This window comes from Cyprinodon variegatus, unplaced genomic scaffold (assembly GCF_000732505.1).
Source record: "Cyprinodon variegatus isolate N-32 unplaced genomic scaffold, C_variegatus-1.0 Scaffold185, whole genome shotgun sequence".
NCBI lineage: Eukaryota > Metazoa > Chordata > Actinopteri > Cyprinodontiformes > Cyprinodontidae > Cyprinodon > Cyprinodon variegatus.
This window is the reverse complement of record NW_015150638.1, coordinates 992,168-1,013,632: the sequence shown is the minus strand read 5'-3', so window position 1 is coordinate 1,013,632 and position 21,465 is coordinate 992,168. Positions and strand designations below refer to the sequence as shown.

Below are 21,465 nucleotides of genomic sequence, written 5' to 3'. Positions count from 1 at the left end.
TATATATATATATATATATAATGCTTGTATATAAAATATAAAAAACAGGTTATTGCTTATTGCACAGGGTTTTAAATAGTAATTGCTCATTAGATATTTTTAAATGCACAAACTCTCTATGTTCTTCTCTCATTTGTTGTTGCTCCAGTGCTGGCTCACAGGATTTTCCTTTTCATATTATCATTTCAAAGTAATAGCAGAAATCAGCAGCATTTTAGATCAGGGTCGCAAATGAAAAGCTTCCCTCTTTGCCTGCTGAATGGTCCAAATCAATGTTGATTAATGTGCTGAGGTCAGTCACTGCAGGAGGAAACCGCCATTATCTCTGATTCTGCATGTGTGAATATCTGAATGGAGGTGGAATCAGAAGGAGGCAATCAGTGTTAATCACAATGAAAGGGCACACACTTTGATCCCGGCTCCCCCCCCCCTTACCCTTTGTTTATCTAAAGCAATATTTAGCTTCTTTTCAAGGTATATGCTTCTATTACAACAGTTTCACACAGCAAAAAGGTTCTGTTTTGTTTTTCACTAAGGGTTCTTTTTCATTTCTAATTTATTATTCATCTTTTATATTGTCAGATTAATACCTAAATCAAAATTTTCAGCTAAAATTTCTGTATGTACACAAAATATCAAGCCCAAATTGTTCCATACTGCTGGTAAATTTAGATTTAGATTATGTTTATTCAACCAAGGGTTGTTTATAAAAATGAAAAGAGACAGCAATCTCTTTAAAGATAATTATACATTTTCCAAGGAGTTTTTGGAAACTTTTTACCTGTTTTCATCTAAATGAAAAATTAAAAATGGTCTAATAATTGCACTATATTGATCTCAGACTGAAGAAATTTACCTCTGCATTTAACCCATCCCCTTGGGGAGCAGTGGGCTGCCATTGTGGGGCACCCTGAAAGCAGTGTGAGGTTAAGGATCTTTGTCAGAGACCCAGAATGGCAGTCTGTGGAAGTGAGGCTTGAACTCAAAACCACAGAATTCCAAGCTCTCTGCCCTAACCACTAGCCCACCACTCCCCACTGTTATCAATTGTAGACTTGGAATTACAAGTGATTATTCTAAAAATTGCCAGACAGATTTTTGTATGTCTGCATTTGTGTTTACATGTTTTTCTTTTGCAATGAGCTGCAAGTCTATAATGTTCAAGATCTCCTTACCTCAACTATAATATTCAACAGCTCTGTCCACAGATTTCAATCAGGTTCATGTTAGGATTCTCTGGGTTAGCTTAAAATAAATACTACTTCCAGTAAAATAAAAAAAAAAGGTTGTTTGATACAAATAAATCTTTTAGAGGTGTGAATGGTGTACGGCTTAAGCACGGGTTATAAAGACTTTAAATTGAACACATTTTGACAATTCGTTTTCGGGTAAATGTATTAATAAACACTGAGGTTGAGAATAATATACTAAAATCAGCTTATCCTAAAGAAATATTTAATTTTCAGACAGCGTTTCTGAAAACAGATGCACTATTTAAAAAGAAACAAACACAAACAATGCCTTCAAGATTGGTCATAACCAGACTGAAATATTTAGAACTTAAACAAATGCATTTTTAACAGCAGGCACTTTGTGTGCCTCCAATAAGACTGTTATTTTCAGCCATCATCTGTGACCCTGTATGTTGCATCAATCATCCTTCGGTTGACAAGATCTTTCGTTAACCAAATTGGCCATGGCACTGAACAAGCAGCCTTCGAACTAGATAATAAAAGTGAAACATGAGAGTTCGGGGGTACTTATGTCATACCACTTCTCAGATGAGAGAAAAAGCATGCAGGATACTGAAACCCGGGTGAGCCTCATTAGATACCAGTGTCGAGTTAGCCTGCCTGTCGTTTGGTTAACATTTATTCCTGTTCATGTGTTTCAGAACTCAGATTCACTTCACAGTGGCCATTGATTTTACTGCATCAAACGGTGAGTGTTTTGACTGCAGTTACCCTGCTCTGCTTTCATTTATCATCAGATGTCTGACTGTCATACTGCTGGAGTTTTAACTCTGCTTCTGATCTTTGCTTTCAAAATAGTTGCCTTTATAAGTTGTGGTTGATGTGTAAAACACGGTCTCATACTCGCTAAAACATGTTTATACAGTACATTATGTTATATTCCTATTTCCATATGTGTATCAGTGGAATTGTATGCAATGACGAACACATAGTTGTGCATAATTCTGCAGCAAATGGAAAACTATTTTCATTCAAATGCTGTTTTACAGTTTGAAATCTGAAAAGTGTGGCCTCTTTACACAAATGGATGGCCTTACTTCTGCACTTACAGCTGCAAACACCTTTTAGTGTCTCTGGTGGCATTTTTTGATAATCAAATGCAATAATATACTTTAAACACATCAGTCTAACATTACTTTTTTTTCTATCTAAAAAGATTTTTTGGGAGTCAACTACATGCTGAGTGTTGTTGTCCTGCTAGTAGGGGAGCTTCAGGCACAGTATAAGGCACAGGTGATAAATTCCAGCCTTCGAGGGATGCTGTCCTGCAGCTTTTAGATGTGTTGCTACTTCAATACACTTTAGTCTGATAATCAGATCAAGAGCATGACTGGAGAGCTTGAATGAATACTGAGGGATTAAGTGATTTCTATCAGGTGTGTTGGACCAAGGTTATCTAAAAGTTGCAGGATACCGGCCCTCAAGAATTTGAGTTTAACACCCTAGAGCTAAAGCTACAAACAGGTTGCCTACAAGACAGCCTTGTGTTTTGCTTCATCTTTCTTCCCAAACACTATTAACAGCTTCCCTTTCCTTTGTAAAGAAAGTCACCACCATAGCCTGATGCTACCACCACCGTGTGTCATGATGGGGATGATGTGTTTAGAGCCATGTCATGATCCACTGGTGCTGTCTCTCATTTTTTTTTGTCCTTCTTTTCTGTTTATTTCTTGGCTTATTTCTATAAAGATTTTGCCACATTTCATTTATTATTTCCATTAGTTGTTTTGCTATTGTAAATCGATACCTTTTTATTTAGTTTCTCTTTATTCTTTCCTCTGCATTTTGGTTTTATGCTCTTAACATTGTCAGAGCTCCTTCTTCTCTTTCCAAATTGTTTTGTGTCTTAGTTCTAGCTGCCTTTGTATTAATAATGTATCTTCTCTTAGATTTCCAGCTCTGATTCTGCCATAGCTGTCAGTGTTCTTATAAATTAGCTCACTTAGTTCCTTTAAAATGCTCCACTCTTCCCTCGGTGTATAAGCTCCCTGTTTTGCATTATTTGTTGCTGGATTCTACTGTCCCTTAAATCCACCTATTATGTCCTTTTCTCTTCTATAATAATCTGACTTCTGAAGGCAGCTGGATGCTCTGGGTTTCATTTAACAGCATTAGAGTGCAGAAGGCAGAATGCAAATGCACATCAATTTTGGGGGGGGGGGTTAAAGAAAGGATAGCTACATGTAATTTTCCATCTACTTGACAATCACTTTGAATTATTGGTCAGTGACAAAAAAATCTTTAAATTTATACAAAACATATGACAAAAGCCTAAAGTGTTGTGACTATTTAAAAATCTGTCATATTTGATTATTTTTACTTAATAACATCTCCCACTATGAGATAAAATTCAAGCCCCTGATTTTGCTTCTGCATCAGAATCCCATCAGAAGTTGCCATAATTACTGATTTTTAGTGTTTTTGTGAGGATATTGCAAGCATACACCTGGGCACAATAGATGTTCCGTGAGTGTCGGGTAATGAAGCCTTGCCTCTGCCAAAGTCCCGGTTTTAATAATATTAAGCATTTGGAAAAATCTGTATTTGACAAAGACTTGGCATAAAATCTGTCATAGTTGTTACACATTTGTTTAAAGCTTTTATGAAAGCAGCTAATGAGTATTACAAATTGTATTATATCTATCTCTTTAAGTAGCTAAGAGTGGTTATCTGGAGACAGTTATGATCAGCAAAAAAAAAAAAAAAAAATCCAGAACATTTACAAAAGCCTACATTTGTACAGTAGGTTCTATGTCTGTTACTCCCACTCAAGAGCCATTGTATCTTTGCACAATCCCCTTCTCTATCCACAAAAATAAACCAGGTGGTTTCATTGCTGGATTTCACTCAATTCATCCTTTTTCCTCGTGCAGCTGTCAGTTTGCATTCAGCCTGCTGATGTGCATCACTGACTCAGACTTTTCTTCTCTCCAAAGGAAATCCATCACAGTCCACTTCGCTACACTACATGAACCCTTATCAGATGAATGCCTATGCCATGGCTCTAAAGGCTGTGGGAGAGATCATTCAGGACTATGACAGTGATAAGATGTTCCCTGCACTGGGATTCGGTGCTAAGCTCCCACCTGATGGGAGGGTGTCTCATGAGTTTCCACTGGTGAGTAAACTGTGAGATTATTTTAGACCGTATCACCTGGAGTAATTGTGAATCAGTATGAAGGTAATTTTGATCCTCATATTTCAGCTGAGATCATGAGTCTAATTTAGAATGTGTTTATGTGCAGCATGAATGTATGTTTTCTGACATGAGTGAAACTACTTGTGCCTGGCAAACATAACTCAGAAGGAATTTCAATCCCTTTATAGTGCAAATTAGGTTCTGTAGGGCTGAAGGATTCTTAAATCAATTTAGTTTCTCTCAGCCAGCTAATGCACTTGGCGGCTGCACAGTACAGCCTAATGAGGAGTGTGTCTACAGGGTAATGTCTGCATCACTCCATGCCGCCATTAAAATTTGCAAATTAAGATTCATCTCACCATATAATTGAAGCCTCATTTCTCTTCATGCTGTAGTCACAGAAGTGGGCGTAAAAGTAAAGTTACAATCCTTTATGGAACATTTGATACAGTGTCATGGCTTCAAATTTGCCCCGCGGTCAAGGAAGATAGCATTTGAAGCAAGGTTTGACAAGCTGATCTCTGGTGATATCTCTTTTTTTCTTTCCCCCAAAAATGTCACTCAGCCCCTCAGAGTCTGGCCTACAGTTTTAATGGAGCATGGAGCATAATTCTTTAGGGGAAAAAAAGAACTCTAAAACACTGACAGATTTAAGGTTTCATTTTAGACAGGGGTTGTTCTTTTAAACATAAAGCTTCTCTATTCAGTAGTTTAAGCTCTAGGTAACAAGATACTCCGCTAGTTTAAACACTCTCAGTTCTCAGCTCCTCCTGGTTGTTCTATTCTCAGTGGGGTGTAGTTGTCGAAGAGAGAGACAGGAAAAAAATCTATAACATCCTTGTAAAAGGGTATAGTGTTACTGGTCAGAGTCTATAGGGAAAGCTGGGCAGGAGAGCAAAGAGATCATTCTTAATGAAGTGCTCTTGAGAATTGAGAACCTTTGGACTGTTGAGAAAATTTACATTACAGCTGCACAGCGAACTTTCAGCAAGCACCAAGGACATAAGTCAGGTCACTTTTGTCAATCTTGTTATTGGTCAAATTGTATTTTGTTGTTATACATTTGTTTTTGGGTTTTATGGGTTTTTAGCTTGCTTACAAACTTGCATTTTCTTAAATGTGCAATATAGATGAAAGGAATTTGATCTGATTAAAAGTCTGTCAGTATTGTATAGTAATTGTTAGCATTAGTTTCTTACTTTCTAATCTTACAGCTTTATATCACATGCATTTATTTTTATTTTTTTGCTGTAAAGCTCTTGTTTTGTTTCTTTCAGAATGGCAATGTTGAGAACCCGTACTGTAATGGTATCGAGGGGATTCTTGAAGCTTACCATCAAAGCCTTAAGACGGTTCAGCTGTATGGACCCACCAACTTCGCTCCTGTTGTTAATCATGTGGCAAGGTATGAACACAAAGATCTCCTGCTGTGAATAAATCTGAGCGCAGTTACTTACTCTTTGGAAGTCAGTCTGTAAATAAGGTATCTACAGCACCAGATATTTTAAGCCTATGTGGAGGTTTCCTCTCAGAACTAATGAGGGGAAAACAGTCAGCTGCAAAGCAGAGATGAAAAGAAATGAAAATTAGGCACATATGAGGGCAGATGTATAAAAGTGCTCACTACTTTACTATTACCGTATACATATAAAATGATAAAAGGGGGAAGGAAAGGTCACATGGGCTACAGGTATATTATTTCATGTCATGTCATCTTTCTGTGATAACTTGACCTATTCAATAAAAGAGTTAGTGTAAATGCGGAACATGATGTAATTTCACATAATGATATAAATGTCCATGGGTCACAAGGCAGCAAATTAATACACCGGCCGTCTCTAACATCTTAGTTGTAGCTAATTAAATACAAAGCGCAGGTGGTTCGCTAAAGGTCCCATTTTAATTAAGATATTTGTGTTAATATATAACATGTAAATAACTCGATTTTGTATCTTCATATGATACATAGAGATTTTGTTTATCATTACAGAATCATGGGTTTATATATTAAAATGTAGGTTCATAGAAATACTAAACATTACAGAATCTGTTCTCAATGATTTCCCAATTCATCAGTCCTTTCTAGAGTTCTGACTTCAGAAGTGTAAATTAAGGTCGACTTGGAACCAATTATAACTTACTGTATCTTAGTTTTAAACCATCATTTTCACTTCCCTCCATTTGACTTTTTTTTTCTCTCCTTTTCTATTACAATTAAAGAACTCTTTTATCAGCATGTTGGGAGATGTCGTATTACTTTAGACCAAATCTTAAACTAAACAACTAAATCTGTTGGAGAACAACTTTTTTTCAATTACTATATTAACAGTGACTTGTGGACAGACTTTAAAATGTAATAGATTCTAAAGTTTGGCAGTAAATAGGTTGCTGTTGTCTGAAAACTTGGTGCACAATGTTGCATCACAGTGAAATGTTTTAACGTCCGCTGGTTGGATCTGTAAGGACAAGGACTAAACTCCTCCTTCGTCATCCTAAAGGTTTATATTAAAATTGGGGATTAAAACAGGGACCTTTAGTTGCAGCTATAACAGACAGTCTTGCAATAACCTATAGAGCATAGCTCCTAGAAGCTTTAATCTACAATTAAAGCTCTGAACATGCCCTATTTAGGTTGCATGTCTCAACCTCACAACATACTTTAAATGTTAGAGGTCCATGTAACATGTAGCATATTATTTTACTGACTTGTTCAGTATATTAGGGCTTTCCAGGATCCAATTCAATTGCAGGCAATGATTAGTTTTACAGCTAAGGATCCATCTTCACCTTAGCATTCAAGGCAAAACACAAAAGACGTTTGTGATTGTTACAAAACTGATCAATAAACCTCTGGCACAAGGTTGCTCTATGCAAGATTTACAGTATGAACGACTTTCTGCTATCTCGACTTTTTTTTAGAAAGATCCTACATATAGCACAGAAGTTTATCATAAAAGTCTTTTTAAGAGAGATCTAAAATATAGCACAGAAGTTTATTAACAAAACATCAAATATTTACTTTTGGGATGCTGTTTCTACCAATTGCCTCTCTCTAAGTAGCATCCCTCGGTCCTTCTCCTCGCCTTTCACCTAGTTTGCATGAGACCCAATCCCAATGTTTTTCCCTGGAGACTTTTGAGATGGAGGATGCTTCCTGTAACATTTGCAGGCATAGCCTGGCTGTACCGCAGGAGCCACCAACAGGCCACAAATCAGACACTCAGTGCTGGGACTATTCTCCAAGGCATGACTCTAGGTGTCCTGGTGTCTTCCATTTAATTAACATAGGTATATCCCTTTGGATCTGACCCCCTACCCGAAGGTTAATTCACTGAAGACTCAAGTCAGGATGATATTGGTTTGAGGATAACAGGAGTACTCAAAGCAGTTAAACATGAGATAAAGCAAATGGTCAAGAGAAAAAACAGCAACTCATAATAGCAGCTAACAAAAACTGCACTGCATCACAGGCCAACAAAAATCAGACAGATATTATGTTTAATATTCCAACAACTCGCTCCAACAATGAACAGTATCAATATTAAAGTGTGAGGAACATTTGGCTTGTTTAAGAAAGGAGCTATTTTTAATATCAAACAAAAACTGCACTAAAATCAATCATATACTCAACTATAAATAATTAGGTATTGTCAATACAGAAAACAGAACTGACAGGGCTAAAAAAATAAATAAATCAAGGCTAAACCTTATAGGAACAACATTCCCTAGAGGCCATGCTATTTTATTTTTTAAACACAAAAATAAAGACATTAAAACAGCCCAGAAGGCTTTTATACATATTGAAATGTCAGATTACGATTGTTTACAGTCTTAGTTTAAAGCTAATGAAATTTACCTAAAAGTTGTAAAGTTAAAACTTTATTTTTTTCTTCTCAGAGGCCAATATGTGTAGAAATTAGTGGAATAAAAAAAAAACTTTAATGATGATGTGACAGGAATAAAGAATAACAAAACCCTGCAGATGAAGTACAAACCGCCATTTAAAAACCAGAAAGGAAACAATGACTTCTTAATGTACATGGGCAGACTACGGCTGTCACATCTGTTCCAGAAGGACATATATATTTTTTTGTGGCTGATTAAAGCAGCTTATGATGTTAAGGGCTTATATAACACTGATGTATGATACATACTGGTTATTAGATATAAACCTGGGGGATTAATGGTTCATACTTTTAATCTTCTCATTCTCTGTTTGATAAATGTAGGAATCTGTGTTTGGCTTTGCACCTAAAAGTGGGAAGGATCTTAAACTTGTAATGAAGTTGAAGAGGTTAAATGTCTCTTCAATCTCTAAACACTGTCATCACTCAGGCTGCTCCCAGCTGCACACTGTGATTAAAATGCCAGCATCTTGCAGTCACATTTGTCATGCTGGTGTAAAGGGTGTGGTAAAACGTAAGGGCTCACCTTTGACCTATCCTTGGCACCTGCAGTGATCCTGTTTGTCATCTTCCTCCTCTGGCTCATCAAAGCTGGTGTTATTGGTGCTAGACAATCAATAGTGTTCTGAAAGAATAAGACTGCTGCGATTGCAAAAACTGCTTCATAAATTATTCATAGGGCAGCCAGCGATGGGCAATTGAAACTAGGACACTCTCACAGTGGTATCACTGATGGGTTCTCTAATGCTATCTGTAAAGACTTTTGAGAAGCTATACAGAATATTTTAGCATTTACCATGTTTATAATACATTAATGTGTCACTCAGTGCAGAGACATGTTTTCATCTTTTCTTAAAATATTTGACACTGCAGTTATTTCTATGCAGCTCTTAGATGTTCACTTCGCTTGCTTCTGCCACTCTCAGCATTCAGTGCAGAGCCTTGCCCATGTGGCTTTTTAAACATTATTCAAACTCTACTTTATTCTGATGTGCCTCATGCTCTCCTCCTTATTCCCTTGACCCAGGTATGCAGCAGCTGTGCAGGATGGATCTCAGTATTTTGTCCTGCTCATCATTACAGATGGAGTAATATCAGACATGGCTCAGACCAAGGAGGCAATAGTGAATGTAAGTGCTTCTCCACACTACCTGGAGGATGTTGATGTCTCTCTGAGCATTCTGCTGCCTTATAATACACTGGCATTTCAGGTTCTTTTAGTTTATCTCATTGCAGCTTTCCGGCTTTTCTGTTACTCTGAGAATTTAAAAGCCAAATGGTAGATTTGGGAGATTTTTAGGTTTTTTTTTCTGCACTCTGCTCAGCGTTTATGGTTTAATATGCAATAATATGCATCTTTCTAACTGAAAACTAGTGCATGTTGATAACTTAAAATAGCTTTTATTGACATTTTTTGTTAGTTAATTAATACATTCTGCATGTTTACTGTACCGCACAGCTGGTCTTGGTCTGATGTTTGTTCAGGAATAATCATCGTCCAGGTAAACCTTCCCAGCAACAGCACTCTGACCCCCAGCAGACTGGGTTTAAAGGGAATTTGCGACTGTTAATCAAACTTTTCGAACAGCCACACCTTCCTTTTAAGATCTTGTCTGCTGCTCTGCTCTCTGCTCAACCTGAACTCACTCACTGCTGCCAGGACCAGGATTCTCCCACTTCTGTCTACAGAGCTAAAGCCTGGATATCCTTTTGCATTCAGGCTTCGTTCTGCAGAGACAAATCACGAAGATTCTTACAACACTTTTCTTTGTAGCACGTTTTTCAGTGTTTGTGACATTTTAGGTTATAGAAATGATATTGACTGAAGCTGGTGACACACTGGTGTTAAAGATTAATTCAAGTGGGGTTAAATATGAAGATTTTATGAAACAGTAAGTTGTGTCATATTCATGACCCTCTTTTCTATGCAAAATTTAGAGTTTGAAATTTAGTTTAAGCTAAATTTTGCTTTTCTGAATTCAATAGCAATTTTAACGTTCAATGCACATTACAATAATCAGAATTATTCACCAATAGATTGGAACCTTGATTTCAGCTCCTTCACGAATTTAGCATGCCGTTCTTTAAAACCTAATCAAAATGGCCGCTCATTCCTACATTAAGTGTTATGTTCTTTTCAAATAATTTCTATAAATATTTGCTCATAATAAATGCATAGTTTTTAGTAGCTAAGGCTGTAAATGATGTTGATACATTGTGACACTAATGCGATTCCAGCTGCTATTTGTGCATTTCTACACTTAATTTATAAAGCAGATCCCATTAAATACATGCAGCTGCAAACACAACCACAAAGTCCAGCACTTAGGAGCAATTTGCACCCATTTTTTGTGTTAAGTTTCAGTTATATTGGTTCAGCAACAAAAACAGAGAAATGTTCCTCTTATCATTTAAACAACGCCTGAGCCCTGATAAAATAAGGCAGTGCCATAAGGTCTAATAATATTGGACTGAATCTCTTTGCAATGCATTTCTTAATAAATAAATCATCATGCTGAGTAAACAATGGAATGGCATATTCATTTGATCGATAAAGTAAGAGATAAAGAGATTTTTTTTTTTAAATATACAATTTAGGATAAATACACTTTACCAATATAAACATGTTATCATATTTAAATCAACCAAGAAAAATAAAAACTGTGAAGGTGTATGTGGAATATTTCTTGTTTGACCTATTTAATCCACAAATCTTACCTAAAGTAAGGATATATTTAAGGTTATGTGAAATTTCTGACCTATTACTGTATAAGTAGATTTTTTTCATCCTTTGCCAAAAAGTAATAGCTTTCAAAAGATAGAAGTAATCTATACTACCCAAAGAACCCAGCCTTTTTAAAACGCAAAATTTGGGCCAACTGTTTCAGGGTAGAATAGAGTAGATAGTAGGGGGGGAGGGGGTTAAGCACCATAGAACTAGAGTCTCTGCAGTTTGTCAAATCCAATTTAATTTACTTAAAATCATTGAATAAAAGCAACAAATGTTAAAACAGAGGAATTGAATGCAAATTTAGATTCAAATTTAGATTGAAATTTTGATTTTTTTTATGTTATGTTAAAGAAGAAAAAAAATGTATTCATTAAAAATCTATGATAAAAACAAGCTTTAAAAAAAACCTTTTTAGACCTGTTTTAAAGAAGCCAGCAGTTTCTGCACATATGAGTTTTTTGCTTCATATAGGTTTTCATTTCAAGCTAGGTTTAAAGAGCTCCATCTGATCTAGGAGTATAATCTACCAACAAAGATTTCCATATTCTTTTTCTTCTTCAAAAGAGATTACTTATTTCTGTAAAATCTTATTTTGATTCATCAAGCTTTTTTATACTAATTACAGCTGGTTCTTTTATCACAATTCGCACATCTTGAGATTCTTCTTGTGGTCTGCGATTGTGAGAGTCTAAATTCATGTTGGAGTGAGGTCCCCTGAGTGACTTTACAGTACAAGCAAAGTAACAAATGGTGTAGACTGAATAATTCAGCTCTGAAAAGAGGATTTGATCTGGCATTTATAGGTATAGTATGTGCCTGTGGGATCTTAAGGGAAAAGGGGCAAACTGAATATGTATTTCTTGAGCAAGTGGGAAAGTTCTTGAGGAACGAATGAAGTGGAAAAGATAAAAATGGAAAAAGAGTTGGAGGGGGAAAATTGATAAAGACTGTGAAAGGGGTGGTCCTCTGCAGTCTATTTACTCCTATCTGTGACAGACCTCTCCCTTGGGGAGGTTTTTGCAGGAAGCCTGGCCTACTTTCACCCTGCAAATGCATTTTTACCACAAGCACTTATCATTCATTCATGCCAGAGCTTTCATATATTGAGCATCAGTGCTGTGTTTTAAGTGCATGTAGCTCTGCACCACAAATCAGAATATGATCCTTATTAAACCACAGTATTAAGATTTAATCCTTGTTTAGGGTTAAATGGAGTTAAATATAAAGCTACAATCGGGTGTTTCTAAAGTATACTGTGGTGCATTTCTGTCTGCTAACCTAATGAATAAGGCATATGAGACAGAGTGATATTTTCACATACACTCATGTACTTTATCTGCAGGGCTGGGCTGTCTATATGTTTTCTTTTTTTTGTCATTAAGTCTCACAACTTTTTTTTTTAAATCTATTTTTGACCTATTTATTTCATACCTGTTTGTAAACTGGACTTCTTACAGGGTTTTGCATTGCATCTAAATGATGTGTTTCCTCACTAAGCTTTGCAACTCAGTAAACTATGTGTTCTATGTTTACAAGTCAAAATGCACTAACATTTTGTCATACACCAACTGATTGCTGGTGCTTCTTTTGTTTTTATGACAGGGTGCAAAACTTCCGATGTCTATCATTATTGTTGGAGTTGGCCAAGCTGAGTTTGATGGTGAGAATTCAACGGAAATATTGTTGTTGTCATCCCTCTATTGCGCCTGTAATGGGCTTCATTCAACAAGCTCATGCTTTGTACAAACAGATATTTTCCACAAGTATCATTAACTAAAGTCTAATTACAATTTTCCCTTTCCTAACGACTCATCTAAAGAAAAAAAAAGTGTTAATCTATTAATATCACAGCGTAATTGGGATTATATGATCAAAATATTTCCGTCTCTGTAGCAATGGTTGAGCTGGATGGCGATGATGTCAGAATCTCATCACGAGGGAAGTTGGCAGAGCGAGACATTGTGCAGGTAAGTTATTTTTGTCATTTTCCTCTTACAGCAGATTCTTTTTCTATTGACCCAAAAGAATGGAAAAAAAAAAACATTTCTTTTTTCAAAATCTATACAGTACCTGAAGATGTAAATTTCATTTAGTGTATGTCATGTTACGTCCTCCTTTAACCTGACCACCTTAAATTAAATTTCTTCTGCTTATGTTCTTGTATATATCACAAGCTGAGTGACTTGGACTATATATTTTGAAGGGCTTTTCTAAGATAAAATGTCAACTTTTGCAGTCAAATCTCAAAATGGGAACAATAACTGACATTCAATTTACTTTTCATGTTTTTATTAGGCAAGCAGCATACAACCCAACATTTGCTAAATATATAAATCGATTAAGTCCTAAAAATTCATGCCATATTTCCAGTTTTGAGATATGTACTAAACATAAATATAAACTTAACTTTCTTCTTGGTAAATATTTTCTTTATCTTAACTAAAGTTTAAAGACTTTTTATACAGATGGCCTTTAAAAAGAATATTGTTCACAAATCTGTCCAAATCTGTATTACTGAGCACTTCTACTTTGCTGATATAATCTATCCACCTCACAATGGTGGCAAATCAGGATACTGATTAGCATAAACAATTTATGCAACTGTCAGCAGCTACAGCATCTCTCAAGGTGGTGGTGTAGTAATGACAGTGTAGTTATGGGATGGTGTATGTTAAAAGAGAACGCCGTTTTTTTTATTGGCCCCTTGATTTTATGTTATTACATAATGTTCTACTCACCCATATGAGCTTTGTGTCATTTGGAGCTGTTCAGAAGATATTTGGTTAGGTTATAACCAAGTAACGTGTTCCTATGGGCAACGGATTGAAGGCACAAACTATACTGTTCATAATTTATTTTTTATGGTACGCCAGCATTCATAACATCTAGGCCAATCACTGTCCCCCAGACATCCACGGTTATATTTGTTATATTTATATATTTTTTAAACAAAGTGGAGTGTGTATGATGGCCAATGTAAAAAAAAAAATGTTGTTCCCCTTTAAAGGCAGTTGGTGTTCACACCAAGCACGGACTAGTTTTTGGACACACCTGGTCACCAAAAAATTCTTATTTTAAAGCGACCAGCATAAGCTACTCCTGTGGAAGAATAGTGTTGTCTAAACAGCATAATTATATGCTTCTTCTTATTCTAAGCAGGAAATGGTGATTCACTAAGTATTGTCCATTGGGACAATGTGCGAAATGTCAGAGAAGACATAAGAGTCCTTTTATTTTCATAATGTCATGACACGGGACAGAGGGACCCAGTATTCAAGGCGAGACTGACAGCGGGATACTTCAAAGCTTTTATTTAACATAGCAGAAGTGGAGCTGCAGATCTGCAGTGGCTGCGGCTAGGATGTCTATGACTGGAAACTCTGGTTTAACAGTTCAGTCTATCTCCAGAAAATGAGATAGGATCCAGCCAGTGGGCTGCCAACGAGATGCTGAGGGCAACGCCCAGAGTATACCAGAAGCTGCGGAACAGGAACCAATCAGAACAGGAACAGGCTGGTTTAGGGTTCCAGGAATCCACAGATAGTTCAGGAAGAATGTTCAGATGGGAACATGAATGCTCAGTGCTTGAGAGGCAGAACAGGTCAGGATATCAGGACCACTACGAAATGCAAAAAACCCTCTCTCCCCTGGCCTTTGAGAACGAGAACATAAAGTAGAGCATCAATGATTAGGCCCCGATTGTTAGGACTGGGTCGTATATATAGAAGCAGGAGCAGGTGGATTAGATGAGCAGTATATGGAAACTGGGCAGAATTAGACAGGTGAAAGAAATGAGCATTAGGCCAGCCACTAGTGCCAAGATCATGACAGATTACATGATTTCATCAAAAATGTATGTAAAACATTAAAATAAGAATTCATTCAATTTTTCTAAAAAAAAAAATAATGTGCCGTAGAATATGTTATGTTTCCATTTAGCAAAAAAAAGAAAAAAATATCAGGTAGATCTAAAACGGGTGCAAATTATTATTATTTATTATATACTGTATCTAAACATCTGGTTACGTACTCTCACAAAACTAAAAATATTTTAATATCACATTTTATTATTTTTCATATTTATTCATATCATATTTAGAAGAGAAATCATTTTCTCCTTTGTCTTCTAGTTTGTACCATTCAGAGACTACATGGACCGCACAGGTAACCACGTCCTTAGCATGGCACGCCTGGCCAAGGATGTTCTGGCTGAAATCCCCGATCAGCTGATCTCCTACATGAAGAGCAGAGCCATCAAACCCAACCCTGTCCCCCCACCTTACTCATCCTGTGAGCAGCCTGAGACTGAGTCTGTTTGATCTCTGCATACCACAAGGCACTGCCTTGAATGGGTCGCTTCACAGATTAATACAAATGATTCTTTGAGCACACAGTGGAGAGGCTTTGGGGCATTTTTACTCCAATGAAACACAATAAAACTCCACGATGAGTCGGAGTAGTAAGACAGCTGAAGAGGAACTTGTTGATAATCAGAATGTTTCATTCTTTGAGAGCGCTGAGAGGAGAGCAGTGCAGAGGGAAGTTTTAGGTGTTTGCTGTCAAACCTGTCAAAGTGGTGATGTAACGAAGAGTGAGTCTGTAGGAAAGGCCTTGTTGAAGGCTTACACATATTAGGATGTGCCAGTTTGTATTTTGTTAGTGATATTTTTCTGGAGTTTATGTGATAATCTAGCAACCCCATATGACTACCAATTTTTTGTTATTTACTACTATATTGCAGAAATAATAAATTTTTTTTCAGGAGATTTTATTGGTTTTTGATTCAAATAAGATAGAGGGAAGCACATACCAAGTAGTTTTCAAAATTACTTTTTGTGACCAGCATTAGAAAACAATCCCCATTTCTACTTTGATAAAGACTGTACCATAAAAGCATGTGATCAAATCATCCAACAATATGGGAATACATTAGGATTCTTTTTTATCGTGAGCTGTTACATAGTCTACGTAGTGAACATACAGATTTTCATTTCTTATATGTATTTTTAATCTTTATATAAACAAATGCACTAACTGTCAAAACAAAAGCACAAAGTCCTCATATTGTTTAGCTAAATACTTTTATTTTCAAAAATCATCTATAATAAAAATAATGAGAAGGATAACATTGCATTACGGCACAGCTTTAATATTCTCTTCTAGTATTTTAGACAAAATTATTATTTGGGAAATATTATGCTGAATATACTTATATATCAAACTATATTTTGCTTACCATAATGAGCGGGATGTTTACATGAAAATAACTACATAATTCCTAGCACAACCTCGTCTTTGCTATCTGTATGCAAAAAAGTCAATTGTATTGAAGTGACATTCTTTTCCCATCCTACTTGCATTTCTTACAATTATATTCCTACCATTATTATTTTTTTGTTATTTGGTAATTTGGCCTTTGAAGGATCCTTTATTCTTTAAATCTGATGTCAACTTTCTCCCATCATTTCTTCCTTAAATGTATTTAGATTTTCTTGAGGAAGGCCATAACTATGAGAAATCATTTGCTAGTGGTAACTTGGTTTTAAGAGAGTACACGTGTATGTTTTTTTTTTTTTTTTTTATTCAACAAAAACAAGCATTACTGGGAGTATTAAACTAGGCCCCGTTTAAGCTTGACTGCACTCAGTCTGGGTCAGCTGTTTTGTCTTTACTGTTGTGCATAACTTCACATGCAGTTGTTTTTCTCTATATGTATTTTTTCCGTCTACTATTGAAACGTCATTATTTTACTTAGACAGCTGATTTGTAGTATATCATTAAAGTTCGTGCACCCCTTTTACACCTTTCTATCCCTTAGTTAGAAAATGTTAGACTCTTAAAGGCATGGATGAATCTTTAATTACAGTAGCTTGACACTGAAGATTTTCTAACAATCCAACCTTTAACCCCAGATGTAATGATTTAGAGGGATGAGTATAGGATTTAGGCCTGCACACTGGGAAAGCTGATTGATTTTATTGTATGATGTAAGCCCACTCTTCATTGATTTGGTTGTATGTTGATGAAAATATCCTAATTATAATTCAGTTGAGCAAGGTACTCAGGACTGTAAAAAACAGAGACAAACACTTTACCATAACAGATCCTCCATTATGCTCAGCAGTGTTCATGATCTTCTTTTTTAAACTATAGTTAAGTTATTTCACACTAAATCCACCTGGAGCTCTTGCTGCCAATAGAATCAATGCAAATCTAATCTGACCAAAGTACACAGTTCAGATTAAGGCCCCATGAAAAAAAAAAAAAAAAAACAGCAAACAAAGAAAAAGCTGATCTATGGTTGTTATACAGACCTACCAACACTAAGGCTGTGTCCGACTGTCCGCCCTAACCTCTATGTAGGGAACTATATAGTGGTTACACCATTTTAAATGAGTGTCTGAATGTCTAGTGGATGAAAAAGCAGTGGACTCGAAATGTTCCCACAAAGCACCTTGAAAAGTAGTGATCATCCATGGTCACTAGACGAGCAGATATATTCCGGAATGTTTTGTGAAGAGGGCTCTCAAAGGATTTTAGGAGATGGGGAGGAGATGGGATTTGTTTTTCATTAGATTTGTTGTCACAGCGGCCCGCTGTCGCCTATGTACGACTGTCGCTACCCGACAGTGGTGACTAATAGCAATGATGCCGCAGGCACCGTGTGGCGAGGCAGAGTCACGTGACCAATGGGGAGTGGTAAGTAGTGATCATCGCTCCGAACGGCCAGTTAACTGACTTCATTATAAAGTCCACTATATAGTCCCGCTCTATATAGCGATTGAAGGATCTAGGGGTTAGGGTGGACTTTCAAACAGAGCCTAAGATTACATTCCTTACCAAAATATTCCCTATGTGTTCACCTTCAATTTTTTATAATTTTCAGTAGATTTAAACCTCATCTTGGTTCTGTCAGTGGATAGGGAAAATTTAGGCAGTTTGCTGAATTGTGATGACATTATTGGAAAACAATGCTTGGACACTCTGTTTAGTTTAAAAAAGCTAAATAAAACAAAAAAGTAATGTTTACAGTGTTTTATAAGAAATCTGAGGAGTGCCAATGAGCAACAGCAATTTTTTTTTTTTTCTGTCCAACAACTTCTTAAAGGGGATTATTAACCCATTGAATGTACAAAAGGTGGATTTTAATTGTTTTTTTTTTTTTTTGGAGTGAGATTATGTCAATGCAGCAAAATATAAATACATACATATAAGTCTTTTTTACTCATCTTTCCAGGGGTACCAATAATAATCATACATTTTGTTGTGAAATAAAACCTTTAGACAGTTTAAACTTTAGTTCATTACATTATCTTTTAGAAGATACATTTTTATTTTCTTCTCCTCTTTCTCCCTATCACTACATGCTTTGACCCGGATGTGCCTACTGTATTAAAAACATATCCAAATTCAGTTTACCCAGGTGTTTAACATGTGTACAAAGAAACTGCTGGAGATGATTGGGACTGTCGCAGTGGCAGCTGTTTAGTCACTCTGTGTCCATCAGAATTCTGTATCTTTTATACCTGTTGCTCTTCCCTAATATTCTTTGAGGTAAATGCTAAGCCATGTTGTACACTTTTTAAAACCAAGAATTGTTTACAATTTAACTGTGGCTATTTACATTAATCACTTTTAGCATGGGTTTCATTAAGATGGTTTGTGCTATCACTTTTCTTTTCATCTTGTTTCTATTCAAGGTATATTTGGATGAAAGTGGAGAACCAATGTTAACATGAGTTTATTGTGTTATCATAGAATATGACTATTTTAAGTTATCTACTGTATGTTAATGTAAAAAGTATTTTTTTACATTACATCCTGTTGCTCCGAAAGCTTTCACAGAGCTTTAAAGGTTTAATAAGTCTCCAGAAACTCAGTTTAGAGACACTAAACTCCGTAGTGTCAGTCCAGAACCTTTTTTTTTGTTTTTAGATTAATGCACAATGATTATATTCTTTCCCTCAGAAGACGAAGCAGAGTTTAATCTGCTGCCAAAAATAATTGTGTCATCTGACCTTAAACAAGGCTGTGAAGTTGCATAAAACCCAGAAATGCCAGTATACCTCTAACGAAAGCCATTTATCACAAAATAAAACAATATCCACTTCAGAAATATAATATCTCAGAGAGTCATCATTAAACAGCTTCTACTGTGATAACTTATTTGCATTTCTTTTTTTTCCCGTCTAAAACGACTTATTCCTAATAACGAGAAGAGTATTTCGCTGCGTGAAGCAAATAAATGAATATTAATATGCAGGTCGTAGTCTGTGACACTAAAAGAGAAAACAGAGCAGAAACCTTTGAAATAGAAGTAGTGCACTTTTCAGATAGAATTAATGGATTTATTATGACAAGAAATCAGTTAAACTATGATTAAAGGTTTTTTTAATGAGCATCTTTTCTCAGATTATGAAAAGGTTTTCTTATTCTTTTCCCTGAGGCTCATGACTTCCCCACAGGGAAAAGAAATGAAAATTACCAAGGACACAGTGATCACTTATGCAATTGTGAAGCATTACTTTCTGAGTTATATTTTTTAGCAACAGAGCAATTTATTTTCTTTAGTGGAAGATGATTTAATTTTTTTTTCACAGATCTTTGAGGCTGAACTCTAATTATGTACATAAATAAGCCCCGTATAAGGAATGTCCAGTGCCAACATGTGTTCAGTTGTTGAACTTTAGTCTCTGTAGACAATGTGCATGTTTGTGCCAAAGTGGCAGGAAGTTTGGTGGTTTTTCCTTCATTTCACCTGATTACTGCATCTCCCACTGGCTTTATATGTGACATAGGGCGCTGTTTGGAGATAACAGCCTCTTCCAGCATGTTGCATCTATGCTTTCTTTCCATTCTTTTCCTATCGGATACACAATGAATGGGTTCTTCTTGCCACTGCTCCTGTTTTAACCCAGGTTGTTTACATACCTCTTTTGATCTCTGACTTGCATGCTGAAATAAAAATTTCCAAACCAAGTGTAAGACATGATACTGTCATCATACTGTGGTTTGTGAAATGCTTTGTAATGGACTGCCTTAACTGAAGATAAATAAACTATTGATAACTTTGGCAGAATGTGGGTTAGTGTTTTTCTTCAAATACCGGGGAAGCATTGAGTAAAAAAAAAAAAAGGTTTTTTCGATATGCCATTATGCAGACATGAAACAATAAAGTCATTTCCTATACCTGCTTATTTTCCGGGGGGACTAGTACCAGTTTCTATCAATCAAAGAGAAAAAAGGCAGGATAAACCCATGAGAGGGCTACGGGAGAAAGAGATACACAACTATACAACATACAGTCACTCTTAAGAAAGAAAAATGCAAACAATTGCTCCACCATGACGCTCAAACAAGAACATGATAAATAATAAAAAAAATAATAATTTCGCTATTATTGTATTATTACAAAGTAAGCAAAAAATATATATATACAGATATGGTTGATACTCACAGTTGAAATGTTCATCAATAACAGAACATCTTGGATGATTTTACTTTACAGAAAACTTATTTTTTCTTAAAAATGAAATCATCATAAAAGTCATAAAAGTAAAAAAAATAAGACTAACAGGTCCGGGAGAATTGATAGGAAGACAATTGCAAAAAAAACAAAACAAAAAAAACATTGTCTATCTATATACCACTAGCTGACAAAAATTATTACTTCAGAAAAAAACTCCAATGATACAGATCCCAGTTACTTGCATTTTAATCAGACTGTCATTTATTTGTAAAAATACTTCCTCCTCCACAAGAACGATGATCAAAATGCTTAAAAGAAATACATAAGAAAACACAGAGAAATAAAAGAAAACATTACAAAGCAAGTAAAAAAAAAAAGGCAGATAAAAAATAGATCAAACTAGGTAGATCAAAGTAGAAGTGCTACCACAAGAGATAAAGGATGTGGAGAAAAATAGTCTTGTACTTTGATTTAAACAGGCCAATCCCTGTTGTAGAATCAAGATCTTGTGGAAAATGCTTCCAGATTTCCCAAAACTATTGTGACTTCATGACTCAAAGTCTCCAAGCTGGATTTCCACAGCTTTTCCTCAGAAGACCCCCCCCCCTTGCAAACTTACCAATAAATATTTTCCACATTGTCTTACCTCCCCTATAGCTGCTCCCTTTCTGATTTGCTGGAAATCACTCATCTGCGTGTTCACTCTCTGTGGATCACACCGCAACGCAGGGAAAACTGGAAACAGCTGGAAAAAAAACAAGCCCGCTGCTCTGTTTACATTGCTTGACTTCAACAGAACCCTTTCTTTAAGGTTTGTCCATTTGGAGCTAAGGAATATGTGTCCTCTCCAGCTGCATAATTCTTTCTTTGACTAGAAAAAAACCCTCCAGACTATCTAAATCGCCTCTTCTCTCCAATGTTTTACTCAATTTCTTTGTGCTAGAGGGAAGCCCTTAACCCAAACAGAT

The 21,465-nt window shown here is 36.0% G+C and overlaps 1 protein-coding gene across 4 annotated transcripts in view; it reads left to right on the top strand.

The window, feature by feature from the left end:
- LOC107087498 (copine-5-like) overlaps positions 1 to 15,961 on the top strand; it is a 95,754-nt gene extending 79,793 nt beyond the window's left edge. For all 4 annotated transcript variants that reach the window (XM_015379091.1, XM_015379092.1, XM_015379094.1 and 1 more), the window contains 7 exons: positions 1,895 to 1,941; positions 4,190 to 4,371; positions 5,670 to 5,797; positions 9,325 to 9,427; positions 12,631 to 12,688; positions 12,922 to 12,995; positions 15,159 to 15,961. In XM_015379091.1, the coding sequence (XP_015234577.1) occupies positions 1,895 to 1,941; positions 4,190 to 4,371; positions 5,670 to 5,797; positions 9,325 to 9,427; positions 12,631 to 12,688; positions 12,922 to 12,995; positions 15,159 to 15,347 (781 nt within the window). In that variant the 3' untranslated portion in view covers positions 15,348 to 15,961. The remainder of the gene's footprint in view (positions 1 to 1,894; positions 1,942 to 4,189; positions 4,372 to 5,669; positions 5,798 to 9,324; positions 9,428 to 12,630; positions 12,689 to 12,921; positions 12,996 to 15,158) is intronic.
- Positions 15,962 to 21,465: the final 5,504 nt, after the last annotated feature.